The sequence below is a fragment of the Zophobas morio genome, unplaced genomic scaffold (genome assembly GCF_036711695.1).
Source record: "Zophobas morio isolate AGI-343-1 ecotype UQ-CSIRO unplaced genomic scaffold, CSIRO_AGI_Zmor_V1 ptg000046l, whole genome shotgun sequence".
In the NCBI taxonomy this organism is placed as follows: Eukaryota; Metazoa; Arthropoda; class Insecta; order Coleoptera; family Tenebrionidae; genus Zophobas; species Zophobas morio.
The window spans coordinates 5,045,617-5,060,967 of NW_026972151.1; the positions used below are offsets into that span (position 1 = coordinate 5,045,617).

General features: G+C 32.8%; 1 protein-coding gene and 1 long non-coding RNA gene across 2 annotated transcripts; both read right to left on the reverse strand.

Annotated features, from left to right (window-relative positions):
* Positions 1 to 8,716: 8,716 nt before the first annotated feature.
* On the reverse strand, positions 8,717 to 9,796 carry LOC135142272 (farnesol dehydrogenase-like). Its single transcript, XM_064073958.1, has 4 exons — positions 9,638 to 9,796; positions 9,068 to 9,516; positions 8,864 to 9,019; positions 8,717 to 8,803 (listed from the first exon to the last, which is right to left on the reverse strand). The coding sequence occupies exons 1-4, from the start codon at positions 9,684 to 9,686 to the stop codon at positions 8,774 to 8,776; spliced, it is 684 nt and encodes a 227-aa protein (XP_063930028.1). The 5' UTR covers positions 9,687 to 9,796; the 3' UTR covers positions 8,717 to 8,773.
* A 1,010-nt stretch (positions 9,797 to 10,806) lies between these two features.
* Positions 10,807 to 11,215, reverse strand: LOC135142334 (uncharacterized). The gene is made up of 2 exons (XR_010282504.1): positions 10,934 to 11,215; positions 10,807 to 10,883 (listed from the first exon to the last, which is right to left on the reverse strand). It is a non-coding gene; the product is annotated as an uncharacterized LOC135142334 (long non-coding RNA).
* Between the last annotated feature and the right edge of the window lie 4,136 nt (positions 11,216 to 15,351).

The window sequence follows — 15,351 nt, forward strand, 5'->3', positions numbered from 1 at the left end:
GAATCAGGTACAAGTAGTGGAACTACGAATAGAATGATCACACGTGAAGACGGAATAAGTAGGAATGTGGGAGCAGTAAACCTGAATTTTGACACTGCGACCAACCAGACAGCAGGAGCGGTAGAAGTGTTAGCGCAAAATATTATTACTGACCGCATGAAAAATGATAATAGTGACGGAAAATCTTTAATCCAAATCAATCGCAGTTGTTCTTATTGTACATTCAATATTAATTTTAAAATTTAAATAATTAATAACAATGTAAGTTAATAATAAAATTGGAAAATATTAATAGCATTTCATTCTCAAAATAAAACAATTGAAAACTTTTTAAGGCTAGGATGAAAAAAAAAATTAATCCTAGTATTAAAAAGGCAAAAATGACGTTGTTACTTTAGTAACGCAACTTTTTTTTACTCTCATAAAAACGTCAAGTTTTCCGTCCAAAATTGACGTTAAAAGTGACATCTTTTAAGACGGCTGGCGAAAAAATATATTTTTAATATATATGGTCTATCCTAACGTACATTCAAACTTTATTTCTTTTTTTATTTTCTAATTTCAACGCTTACTAAGTATTTTAAAATGACTGGTACGGCGTGGCCGACCCTGCCGCCCCTGACCAGCCGCCCCTGGTGAGTAGCCTGCCAGGTTTGACACCACAAAAAAGTATGATATACCTATGAATTCAGAAAAAGAAACTCTATTCAAAATAGTATGATATATTATTCACTGAGCGGGTAATAATGGAGATTACTCACGAAGATGAGTTAAACACACGGACACGAGCCGAATGGCGAGTAATCACCAACGCGCTGAATTGTGTTTCATACGCTAGAACCAGTGCTGTTGCGGCGATAGTTTGATTACAAATATATTTTTCTTTTGGATTATATCAACATAATATAACATTTCAAGATCACAAATATGTGGTCCTGTGTTTGAAAAATTAAAAAGGGCATCGAGTATTGTTATTTGAAGTACCTAATACAGTAATATAGAAGTAGTTAACTATAAACACTCCTAGCGACGCACTGGCTACGACCTTGTGGATCAGATCAAAGCGTCCCCGCTACTCGCTGTAAAACACATCTTACTTCAACTGGGGGATTGCAGCGATGAGATAGATTCCCGCGTAATGGTAATCACCCTTACTCGCGAGTAGAATACTCTAGTTTTTCTACGACAATTTAATAACACATCAAATTTACAAACAATTTCTAAAGTCCGACTTTGCAACGCTTCCGTTGTCTTATTATGGGATCGCAATCGCGGTGGTTTGTTTCATCGCTATGTGTGAGCTCTTAACCCGCGTTCCAGTGGTCGTGCAATTAATTAATCGCGTTGTTTGAGACTTCGAAAATAATGATTTGGCCACGCCCACCGTGAGTAATAAATAATTACTCACTGGCAAGAACCAATAGGAAGCTTTCAAAATTATTATTCACTGGTGTCGTCACCCGTGAGGAATAAATGCATTTGCCAACTAAAAACTGTTTAATAATTCATACATTATTCAACAGGAGTAGAAAAATGCATTAATTATATGGCAGTGCCATTAAAAAAAATCAAGTTGGCCTTGAAACTCAAAACCAAATGAAGCAAATTTTTTTTTTGATGAATAGGTAATTAGAGAACAAATTTTGTACCCTTATACCTAATTTTCGTTGATTTGTACAATTGATTCTCAAGTAATTTAACCGTTTCCATATATTCTAGCGACATGTATAGTAATATAAAGTACTATCATTATAGTTAATAACAATATATGACTCATCAGCATTTATTTTTAAGGTCACTTTTCAGGAAAGATAGTGAACCATTTATAACTACTGTATTAAATATATTTATCAACAGTGTGTGCTCGATGCCGACTCGTTTCCAGATGAGAGATTGCAGGAATCGACGCCAGTATACTTGTTCTTGATAAATGTATTCTAAAATCCTATTGACATTTAGAGTTGAGAATATTTACTTCTGGGAAACGTTACAAATAAATGTTGAACTATTTAAAGCATTGTGATGTCCTGATTTTGAAACTTAAATTTCATTGCAAAACACCATTTAAAAATTAAGAACATTGAAGAATAAAATCATTTAATAACAAGTTCGTACTCATTTGATTTAAACATTTACTTAAATTCCCTAATTCATAATTTAACATCATGCAAATTTTTTGTTTAAAATTTTTGAAACATTGTCGCCTAACGAAGATTTTTTGCTTTGCAATTTCAGTATCTAATTGATTTAGCCAACAGGAATATCGATTTGTTCTCGACTGAACATGTGCCGGACTTTTTTTAAATCAACAATAACAAAGTGGACGAGTTGAAGTTCGTCGGTCAATTGCAACAATGTTGAATGAGTGAAAGTTTCTTATATACAAAATGGAAAAAAACATTTCCTAACTACCAAAAACCTGGTTAGAAAAACCTATTGCCTGAAGGTTTGGTTCATTTAGATTTTTCTTCGTTACAACCTAAGTCCCACATTCGTTTCTCTCAGGACCTGATCAAGATCAGGATCTACTCAAAAAGCAATAGCCATTGAACACACCACATGACTCAAAGAAAAAATGAGATTTTATTACCCGACGCCCAGCGATATTAATATAAAACTAAAATTCGTATATTATCGATATATGTAAGTAACTATAACCGATACAGTGTTACATTACATTCATCTGAGACCAGTGGCGTAACAATCAAACTGCGGGCCTGTGTTCTACAACACTGTGGGGCCCCTAATGAACAGTGAAATAATAGTTATTTATTATACAAGCGGTTAAAGTGAATGTTTAATGAGCGGTCAGTTTAAGGCGAGAGCGGCGTATGCCGCGAGCGCCTTAAGACCGCGAGTTACACATTCATTTTAACCGCGAGTGTAATACAAACTTTTAATCAATTTTGACAACCCCAAGTCCCAAATTGTGAAAAAATTGGTGATTCAAAGTTCACATTCGAGAAACATCAGAATTGACAGCGACCAAATAAAAGTTTTATATACGTAGAATTTAGGTTACAATATCAGGTGTGTGTGTGTAGTATGTGACTCTGGCGACGGTGTTTGTATATTTTAAACAAACTAAAATTATCGAGAAACTGCAAAATCATGCAAGATTCCAACGGCAAAACTTGCTCCCAAAAAAGAGCAAATCAGAAAGTGTATCAAAAGTTCCTTAGATGGAAAGAGCAGCAAGGCATTGAAGAAATTACAGAAATGGTAACCATGGTTTTAAAACTGCAAAATAAAAATTTTATTTCGCTAGCGGTTTAAAAATTTTATGGTGCTACCGGATAAACCAAAGCTTTAGTGGCCTACTGACGGCAAAATAAACGTTTGTTTACATGTCAAAATTGAATAAAAATATTTAAAAATACGAGTGTAATGAGGAAAATATGAGTAGATTGCAATTAGGACTTACGTTTTATTAAACTCATTCTACCTGAAACACCGAATTAATAAATATTATAGACCAAGTGAATCAAACATACGTTTATTCACGAGAAGATGTTGATATCACGAGCACGCAGTGCGAGTGAGATCATTTCTTCGAGTGAATAAATATGTTTGATTCACGCGGTGTATATATGTTTTTATTCCATTTTGACGAATTTTATTAATAAAATTTCAATAAATAAAAATTCGAATCGAGAAATCGTGTAAACTGCGAAACTAATTTTCGTGACAACCAGCTTAACAACCAGTTGTTTACATTTTTCTAAATTTGTGACACTGGCGGCATTTGTGTTTTCCTAGACAAAAATGTCTGGAATTTTGGAAGATAAAGACGAAAACGAAGTGTTTGTACCCTTAGCAATCCTAGACGAAGCTTTGGAAGCTATCAATAAGGTGGTGCCAGCAAAATCCAAGCATTCATATGAAAAAGAGTATACGAATTTTTGTGAATGGAGGAAACGAAAGCATGCAAAAGGAGTAGATTAAAGAATAATTTTGGCTTATATTTCGGAATGGTCAAAAAATGCTAAATCTTCATCACTATGGTCGTATTATTCCCAACTGAAGAAGATGTTATCTGTGAAGGAAAATATTGATATAAGCAGGTTTGTGACATCGCAATGATTAATACAAGGTTTAAAATATTCATTATTATAGATTTCATCAAGTGTCAGCTTTCCTAAAACAACAGTCTGTAGGGCACAGACCAAAGAAATCAGTGGCGTAACAATCAAACTGCGGGCCTGTGTTCTACAACACTGTGGGGCCCCTAATGAACAGCGAAATAAAAATATTTAAAAATACGAGTATAATGAGTAAAGAATGAGTAGATTGCAATTAGCGCTAACGTTTTATTAAAATCATTCTACCTGAAACATTGAATTAAAAAAATAAAATACAATAATTACCTGAAGACATATAATTAAAATATATACAATATTAGAAACTAGCCAAACCGCCAAACGTTGTTTTGGCATTTCTAGTGAATATTTTGGTACATAGTTAAATAAAAAATTAAATTAAAATAAATACATAAAAATTTATCGTACGACAATGATTATATTCAATGGCCATCTTGCAACCCTATTGCGCATCTGTGGATGAAAGCAAAGATACTCATATCGTTATTAAAAAATGGGGGTTGGTGGTAGAAGGGTCAAAATTTAGGGTTAAATGTATTTTTTTATGCCAAATCTTAAAAAAATAAAAATAAAAAATGTCTAAAAAATAAAAAAAGTTTGGTGGGTCACCCTTATCACTTAGGGGTTTAAAAAATAGTTTACTAGACCTACCGAATATACACAAAAAATTTCGTAAAAATCGGTCAAGGCGTTTCGGAGGAGATTGGTTACAAACACTGTGACACCAAAATTTTATATTAGATTATTTTAGAAAAAAATTCATTACCATAAAAAAGGTTATACTGAGTCGACCTTAAAAGATTGACGTATGCTGTCGCGGACTTTTTTTTAGAACTTTTAGAAGGGAACAATTTCATCATACATGATTTTTATGTAACTTTAACCGTTTAATAAGCAGCGTAAGCAACGGAAGCTGTCAAAGGACGAATAATTTTTCCGTTTTTCCGATATTTTTCATTGCTGCTCCGCTCCAATTAATCATAGGGTGATGTTATATAGCCAATAACCTTCCTCGATAAATGGAGTTTCCAACACAAAATTTTTTGAATTCAAACCAGTAGTTTCTGAGATTAGCGCGTTCAACCAAACAAACTCTTCAACTTTATAATATAAGTAAGTATAGAAGTATAGATAAAATGCCAATTTTTTTTAATCTCAAAATTGTTTTCTTCTTGCTTTTCAATGGGCACAAGTTGATACAAAATTTGACACATGTAAGCTTCTAGCAATTTGATTTCCATTTGAGAGATTCAATGAAGATAATCTGCATTGGCTCATTGTTTCTTAAAAAATTTTTAGTCATTTTTAATTTCGAAAAAGATCTTTCCGCTGAAACCATCGAAAGAGGTATTGTAAGAAAAGTGAAACATGCTGTGATAATTTCAGTGACACTAGTACAGGTAGGTAATTCTGTAATAATTTCCCAGTCCAGTTTTTTTTCTACTTAAAAAATTAGTTGTAACATGCGTCAGATATATATTATTATTCCAAAAAAGCACCACAAATACAAAATTAAAATAGTTTTGAAAATACGAAAATTTTCATGAAACACAACTGAAACTGATTTTTTTTTTCACGTTTTATTACAGCATGAAGTTTCACTGTAGAACTGAGGACAAAATTTAAGTATTTTGTTGTCTTGCATCATAAATTAGTCATACTTTTGTCGGATAAAGATTGTTAATTTACTACATGGGGTGTTACATTTGCTACAATGGGATTGCGACATTGCGACAGGTTTATTACAAACAGATGCTGCTGCATTTTCGACCGCCGGTGCCGGTCGCTAAAACCCGAGTTTACTGAGTATATGATATTGAGAAGCCGCCCTTTGCAGCAAAAAATTCGTAAATAGCAATCAACCATCGATCTTGGGATTACAGCACATTTTCGAATTTTTTATTTCAGGATGTAATTTGGGCAATAATATAAAAAAAAATCTAATAAAAAAATGTTCGTGTCACCGGACCGGGCCCCTTGAAGCAGCGGGCCCGTGTTCCGCCGAACACGTGGAACACCGGTAGTTACGCCACTGAAAGAAATCCAAAGTGTTCACGCTCGAAGAAATGGAAAGGTTTTTAGATAATGCTTCTGATGAATCAATATTTACTGCAAAAAGTAATTTTTGTCGTGGGAGTTTTTGGAGGATGTAGAATGTGTGAATTGGTGGCCATGTCAGTTGATGATGTTGAAGACAGGGGTAGCGTACTTGTAGTCCAAATTCCAGACACGAAGACATTATTTTGCCCATTCATCGGAAATTTGATATAAATTTTAATAATTTGAATAATTGTAACTTTTATATTCACACTACAATGACAAAGACTAATTCAATGTTAATATTTTTGGAGAAGAAATAAAAATCTGTTCTTAATTGCATTTTTTTAATTCACTGAACGCTTTGATTCTACTAGTGAATTCAAACGCTTTGATTTCACTAGTGAATCATGAACTCCTTATGAAGGTTACTATGGAGTTAATAAAGTCACTTTAAATTGTCAAAATGGAATAAAAAATTTTTAGTCATTTTTATTTTCGAAAAAGATCTTTCCGCTGAAGCCACCGAAAGAGGTATACAGTGAAACTAGTGCAGGTAGGTCATTCTGTAATAATTTCCCAGTCCAGTTTTTTTTCGACTTAAAAAATTAGTTGTAACATTCATCAGATATATTTTATTATTCCAAAAAAGCACCACAAGTACAAAATTAAAATAGTTTTGAAAATACGAAAGTTTTTATAAAACACAACTGAAACTGATTTTTTTTTCACGTCTTATTACATCATGAAGTTTCAAAGGCTTTAAAAATCGTATTTGGAAATGAGCGCTTGGTTCAATTTATCGATAGCGTCCTTGTATTAGCCATGGAAATGGAAAATCGAAAAGTCAAAGATAATTTAGAAATTATTCCTCTATTCTCACTCAGAAATCAATGAACAACTCAAACTGAATTATTTTATCCAGTCTAATGATTGTTGTATGACAAATTAAATAAACGGTATAAATGCATAAATTGATTCATTTATTGGTGCAGGGTGCAGCACATGAATCCTCCTACGAAACTCCTGGTCGTAGTGCGCGATCCCGTCAAACGAACCACCTCCGACTACACCTAGGCCGTATCAAAGAAGACCGAGATGAAGCCCTTCGAGCAGCTCATCTTTTTCAACACCTCCATCGGCAGCAACATGACACATCCTGGAGGGCCGTCAAGCTGGGCTTTTACTCGGGCTACCTCACTCAGATTATTGTAGGATAACTTAAATGCAGTAAATGCACAAATTGCCCAAAATATTTTATGTGGTTATGTTGTCACTGCCAGTGAATTTTAGTGCATTTTTATTACTAAAATGTCATTAAAATGCTAGTCTACTGCGATTAGAATAAAAGGCGAGGAACTGCTTGTTTTTATCATGTGATGATAAGGTTTACCATTAAAGCAACAGTTGGCGGTTTTGAAGCGAACATTTTAACGAACCATTTAGATAACGACAAACAATAATATTTAACAACAATAGGTAACGTATGAAGTAACGAAATATTGTACAAATCTAGAGAAGTATTGCACTATTTACAAGACTTGCTCAAAAAGGCCACTCTTAGCTGCTGTACAGTAAGTAAGTAAATCGATCTTCAAAGATCCTACGCGTGTTGATCAGTATTTGAGGTGAAATCTGAAGGTCATATTGTTGGCCTGCGTCTCAGTTTGCATCAGGTAGTATTGTTTGAATACACACGGTCGGGAAGAGATTCCCAAAGAAAAAATCATCGGGATTTAAATCCGGAGAACGTCCAGGCAAATAGGTCGGTCCGAACTTTCCAATCCAGCGTTGCGGAAAATGCTGATTGAAATAAGCAACATTTATGCGAGCTCTCGATCTTGCATGTAAAAGACCAGACTATATTTAAGCATGCACTTCCGCTTCGAGGCCTTTTTTAGCGAACGCCGCTTCGAGGGTTTTCTGGACCCGTCGCGACATGCGCTTGTAGGCTTTCCTTTAGTGAACGCCGCGTCGCCCGATCGATGAGTCATATACTACATACTAGAAGCAACACATAGGCGTCGTACTGGGGCGATGTATGGATTTATTTTGTGACAATATTTTGTGCATTTTGTGCATGTATTGCGTCTAAATTGTCCTATAATAAACATCACGTTGGACAAAATAATGCAGTTTGAGTTGTTCAGTGATTACTGAGTGAGGTACCGCGAGTAAATCCTTAGCTTGACGGTCCCCCAAAGCATGTCATGATGCTGCCGATGGAGGTGTTGAGAAAGATGAGCTGGTCGAAGGGCTTCATTTCGAGTTTCTTAAAATAATTCAGTTTGAGTTGAATAACTTATAACTTATAAGATAATAATTCCTCATGTTATTCCCTATGTCCAAATTCCATATTTTAAAGTACGTTGTAAATAAATCTTGAGATGTCTGTCTAGGCAAGAAGCCAAAATTTTGAATTCCAGTCTGGTGCCCGTCTAGTTTTTATGAGGCCTTGTCAAATCTTGTAACTTTTGAATCTACTAGTGATTAAAATGATGAATCTGTATAGTATAGAATTGGACTGCAAGGACTAACAACTATATAGTTTAGAAAATATGGAAAATAAATAATGTCACAAAGATTTATAAAGTTTATTTATCTTTCTATCTATAATAGTTACACATTAAAACTTTTTATAATCCAGTTAATGTAAGTTCATGCACCTATAAAGTATAATAAGTATGATTAAACAAATTGCTATTGGAAACCTTAAAAGCAATTACCTGTACATGTTCGGGGGTCGATAAAGCATAAACCACCGCATCTACTACATCCGCAGGTTGTAAAATCGCTATTTTGTCGAACATTTCTTTAGCTTCCGGTAAGATATCCTTATTTAAAGTAGTCATCTCAGTAGCAACCAAACCCGGACTCACACTCTACAAAAATGCGTCAAAATCCAAACCCTTCCAACCCAAAACACTCACCGTAACTTTTATTTTCAACCCTAAAGAATTAAGTTCTTGCCTCAACGTCTCGGTAAGAGCGGTTACAGCAAATTTCGTCGCCGGATATATGCTAAAAGCATGCGATATCACTTGATGTCCAAGAGTACTGTTAATGTGTATAATATGTCCATTGATTTTGTGAGCCTGCATCATCTTCACTACTTCTCTTGTTATTATGGATAGACCCAAGACGTTCAAATCTAGAGTTGTTTTCATATCTTCGGTGGAGGTTTCGGTAAGTCCTTTTAGCAAAATGACTCCAGCACTGTTGATAAGAATGTGAATCGGGCCGACATTGTCTTCAACCCATTTTAAAGCTTTCAGAATTTCTTCTTCTTTGGTGATATCTGCTTTTACAGCGTACAGTTTTTCTTTAGCCGTGCAACTTTTGGCGCGTTTTTCGATTAGTTCAACTCGGCGAGCAATTCCTACAACCTATTATGAGTTTTTCTTTTGATATAATTTTAAAAACGAACATTAAAAGTACTTACAAATACCCCTTTTTGATTAGTCGGTCTACTATAGCGGCACCAATTCCAGAACTAGCACCTGTTACTACGGCCACTTTGCCCACCCACTTTGCTATTGGTAGTACCATGGTTGTAAATTTTTGCTAAGCAATTGTGACTTTGTGTTTGTCTGGCGGTTTTATATACCTATTTGCGTCGTTCTGGCAATTAAAATAAAACGTATATGACAAAGTTATTAACACTGTTGGCTACTAATGAACATACTTTTTATCTTTATCGTGTTTTTTTACAAGTAAAAATAATGTAAAAGTACTAAAAGGTTCCCTTGAATGAATCATACGTTTGATAACTTGTAATTCTGAATGTAAAGTAGAATAAATTATATGCCTAAGCGATAAAACTTACTCGGTGGAACATAAAAAAAAAACGAAGTAGATGAAAAGGACTGAGAAGTTTAATCAGGTTTCGGTGAGTTGAAACTAGTCACTGACGCATTAGTTATACATATATATATATATATATATATATATACGTCAATAATAACTTTTGGCCTCGCGCCAGATTTAGGCAACAAGTAATGGGAGAATATGAAAACCACATCCTAGCCTCAAACCTGTCATATCAGTGTTCAAATTTGTATTTATGGTTGCATCATTTACAACAAGCGAATGCTTGACACGTTTTAAAGTAGGTAAATATTTGGAGTTATAGTTTAAACTGTTTTCGAGTAAAAGAAAGAAAAAGTGGTATGAATCAGTTTATTCAGAAATAATTTTTTGGAATTAAAACAGCCACATAGAGGCTGAAGAAATTAAGATAATCAAAGAGAAAAGAAAACAACTTAAAACTAGGAAAGCTTACTTCGTAGTAAGTGCAATTATATTCTATGAACATTTAATACTACTATAAAACACCAAAGTAGATTATTCATATTTCTTATGAAGTTAGAGATTGCAATTATTAACAAAGTTGACAACGTATGGATAAAGTTAAATATATATCTTTTAGTCAAAAGAGGTGTCTGCATAATTTGTTACAGTGTGTTTGCAGGTATATTTGTACAATGCAGCAGCTGCTGCATTCACTATCCAAATGTAATGTATAAATAATGATTTGTCTGGTGTATGGTGCAGTCTTAAAATTAGGTATTTTTACTATATTTCAATTGGATAAATATTTTTACACATATTTGTAAATTCTCGTGCTTTGCCAGTTTTAGACGTTGGAATTTTAATTATTAGCGTATCGTTTTTGTCTTGAATGCCGTCATTATTTTTCAATTTATCCATTCCACATGCTCCTACAACTTCTAATAAAAAATAAACCTAAAACATAATGATTTATAGACAATGTGATTGACCTTGTTTGAGATCACCTTTAACATCGGGTACATTTAATCACGGGCTTCTGTTAAAAATTTTGGTAAGTCTTCTCTTGTAAATATATTTGATTTCTTGGCAATGTAACCTATATTTTTTGCTTGAAAACTTGGTGTACTTAGATATATCTATGCTGTTTCTTATTAACAGAGTTGACTTTAACTACGACTATGCAGCCCAAAGTGTTAAAGATTTCACAGAATTTGCTTTTTCAGCGAAATACTCGTATGCAATGAGGTCTTCTCCATATATTTTGCATGGTTGTTTCTGCGCAAAAAAAAAAAATTCATACCGCTTTTCATAAACTGTGGCTGAGTTTTTAGGTAATAAATTTGATATATTATCTGCCAGTTTTTGCAAGTTCGGTCGAATGCATGTAAACTGCTTGTTATTATTGCTATCCATCTCTATTTTGCAATTGCTACAGATCTTTCTGCAAGCAAAAATATTAAAAGTGCCCAAAAATAAGAGGTATGCTTCATACTTTCATTTAAAATGGGCATGTAAGCTAATAATCTGTTCTGTAATAATAATAAAAGCTTATTATAGGTTATGTAGATACAAGAAAATTGTTCAAATTCTTCCATTCCGCATACTCCTACAACTTCGAATAAAAAATATACCTAAAACATTATGTTTTATAGACAATGTGATTGACCTTCTTTGAGATTACCTTTGACATTAGGTACATTAATCACGGGCCTGTGTTAAAAATTTTCGTAAGTTTTCTCTTGTAAATATATTTGATTTCTGGGAAACATAACCTATATTTTTTGCTTGAGAACTTGGTGTACTTAGATTATATCTATGCTGTTTTATATTAACAGAGTTGACTTTAACAACGATTATGTAGCCCAAAATGTTGATTTCACAGAATTTTCTTTTTCAGCGAAATACTCGTATGCAAAATGAGATATTCTCCATATAATGTTTTCCATGGTTGTTTCTGCACCGAACAAAAACTTATTACAGGTTATGTGGATACACATTGTTCGCTGCCATAGAATGTCGCTGCACTTCAAGAAATCCGCTGTTGCCATGCAAGGTTGCGACGTTGCGAGATTACGCGCAAATTTAGTTAATAAATTATATTTATAAAATTAATAAACCGGATGTGTTTCTAATAACTAATAAAAAGGGTTAACAAAGAGTATAGAATTACTGCTAAACCGAAAAACAATTTATAACCTTGTAAAATGTAATTGTGGAGGTAGATAATACTAATATGACAACACCGCATTTAATTTCTGTGCCGATTTTTGAACATAGAAAAAGCACATTACTGCGCGATTTCGAAAAAAGAAACATTACTATTTTTTAGCAGCTTTTAACCTCTCTTTTTATATTTCTCCAAGAAAGGCGTACATGTCAATTTTAAAATACCAGTTTAAGTTGGAGTAAGAAATTTACCTTTATGGTTGTGTGTACAGGCACTTCTACAATTAGCAGTACAAGTTTTTGTTAATCTCTTAAATTATTTTTCTACTTATGGAGCCAATCTGGATATTTGCTTAAGGGTGTGCTTTAAATTTTAGGAATTAATATCTTGGAACGTCATGCATCGTTTCCATACATTTTTGAGCTTCTGTTTTATTTTCTAATCACTTGGAATTTCATTTCCAAAAACAAAAATTGTACTTGAAATGATAGATATGAAGCTCATTATTCCGAAACATGTAATTATAAGATCAAATGTTACTATGCATGAAATGTATTATTTGATATAAAGTAACTTTTGATATCGCATTCTTTAGATTTTTTTCATGGGTACTTTACAGTTAATAGTATCACCATGAAATTGTCTCTTAGATTTGTTTTTCTTTCTTCCGGTATTTGAATCACAATTTGATAATCTTAAAACAACGACAATTAATTTAACTTTAGCTTGAGTTGTGAACCTGAAAGTTGTTTTGTATGAATTTGTGTGACAAAAGTGTACTAAAGATGAAAATAATTACTTATACTCTTTTATAATCATTAATTACATTTGTAGCAATTTTTGGCCTCTCGTATTTTATATTATTTTATCCAAGAAACAAGCGAAATTTGAAAAACCAGTTTAATATTTTAATGGAGCAGTAATTATGAACCCAAATGTTGCTATGGATAAAAACTATTATTTGACTTAAATTAACTTTTGGAATCACAGTCTATGGATTTTTTTCGTAGATACTCCACAGTAAACAACATAATTATAAATCTGTCCCTTTGATTTATTAATTTCTCAATCCGCCGATATTTGAAAGACGATTTGGTATTCTTAAAACAAGGGTTACTAATTTAATGTTTCCTTGGACTGTGAGCCTGAAAGTTGTTTTGTATGAATCCATATGGGGTCAAAGTGTACTAAAGATGAAAAGAATGACTTCGTTTATAGCAACTTTTGGCTTCTCGTGTTTAATATTTCTCCAAGAATGTTTTTAATTTTGTAAGATATTGGGCCAATAAAACATACACCGACAACATTATTTGCAATTCTTCCAACCACCTATGAATTCATAAAATATCAACTTTTGCATCTTTAATTGAAATATTGTTCAATTCTAATCTAAACCATGAAAACTATAATAAAGAACTTCAGTCCATAAAACAAATTGCAATAAATAATGACTTTAAAGTAAAATTAATCCACAATCTAATTGACAAAATAAGATACAAAATTAAAAAAAAAAACAATGTTGCTCGTTGTTCAAAACGGACCATGATACTAAGGAAGACATAGGTAGATATTATTTTCTGGATTTTATTGAAACATTATCTTACAAAATTAAAAACATACTAAATAGAGTGAATAAAAATGTTAATATTTCATTTAGAAAAATTAATTCAACCAGAAATCAGTTACTGAACAACAAAGATAAAATTACTTAACTAGATAAAGCCGGAGTCTATCAATTACAATTTGAATGTTGAGATTGTGCCTTAAATTTTACGAATCCATATCGTGAAATAATACACCTCATGAATTTCACTGGCTTGTGTTGAAATTTCGGGTTTCCAATTTTAAATTTATTAATCTAGTACTTCGTTCCAAAAACAAAATTGTGCCCGGAATGATGGGTTAATTACCTGTTTTCACATATACGAAGCGCACGAGTCCGAAAGTTACCTAACATGCAATTATGAGGCTAAATGTTGCTATGGATGAAAACTATTATTTGAATTAAAGTAACTTTTGGCATCACAGTCTTTAGATCTTTTTTCATAGGTATTTTACACTTAACAACATCATTATGAATTTATTTCTTAGATTTATTTCTCAATCCACCAATATTTGTCTTAACCTCATAGAAAATGTTTCGTCTTATGGAAAAAATCTGAATCTTTACACTTGGGGGTGTGCCTGAATATATAGCACCGAATATTGCCTCACATGAATTTTACTGCCTCGATTTGACCAAATTTTGGGTTTCCGATTTTAGATTTAATCATGTACCTAGTACTTTAAGATATGTTAGCACATGAGTCCGAAATTATGAGGCCAAAAGTTTCTATGGATGAAAGCCATTATTTGATTTAAAGTAACTTTTGGCATCACAATCATTAGGTTTTTTTAATAGTTACTTCACAATTAATAACACAATTATGACTTTTTCTTGTAGGTTTATTTCTCTTATTTGTTATTAAAATAACTGCTGTTAAGTTAATTTTAGCTTGGGTTGTAAGTTTGAAAGTTGTTTTCTACGATTCTGTGAGGCCAAAGTCTACAAAAGATGAAAATAATTTTAGGTTAGATAGTTCACCACTCTGTCAATTATTTATTTTTATTTATACTATTTTCGTGTGGTATAGCAAGAATAATGGTCAACAATCAAGTATTTTAGGCTCAAAAAACGGCAGATCAAATTCCTGATAGTATTAACACTAATAAGTCTAAAAATTTAACCAAATATTGACTTTTTAAAGTGTTATAGGTTTACTGACGAGGTGGCTGAGGAAGGGGATGAACCCTGAAACTGGTATCACCAAAATAGTATAAATAAAAATAAATAATTGGTTGATTGCAGAACTACCTAACCCAACTTTATACCCGCGCTAATATGGAAACACACATATCAAAATAATTAGCTCATTTATAGCAACTTTCGAACTCTCGTATTTTATATTTGTCTAAGTAGCAAGTACTTAAAAAATTTAAATTATCACTTTAACTTTGAATAAAAAAATATTTTTATGAATGCGTCTACAGATTCTTCTACCATTCACAGTCTAATTTTGTACTAACTTCATACAAAATGTCTCGTATTATGGAAAAAATTTGAATATTTACACTTGGGGGTGTGCCTGAATATATAGCACCGAATATTGATTCACATGAATTTTACTGCCTCGATTTGACCAAATTTTGGGTTTCCGATTTTAGATTTATTCATGTACCTTGTACTTTAATGTATGTTAGCACATGAGTCCGAAA

Excerpts from the sequence above, each read along its gene's own strand:
- LOC135142272 (XM_064073958.1), bottom strand. The coding sequence starts at position 9,686 with ATGGTACTACCAATAGCAAAGTGGGTGGGCAAAGTGGCCGTAGTAACA. Across the intron at positions 9,517-9,637 it reads CAAAGTGGCCGTAGTAACAG|GAATTGCTCGCCGAGTTGAA; the intron begins GTGCTAGTTCTG and ends AATAGGTTGTAG. Across the intron at positions 9,020-9,067 it reads GGTTGAAAATAAAAGTTACG|AGTGTGAGTCCGGGTTTGGT; the intron begins GTGAGTGTTTTG and ends GCATTTTTGTAG.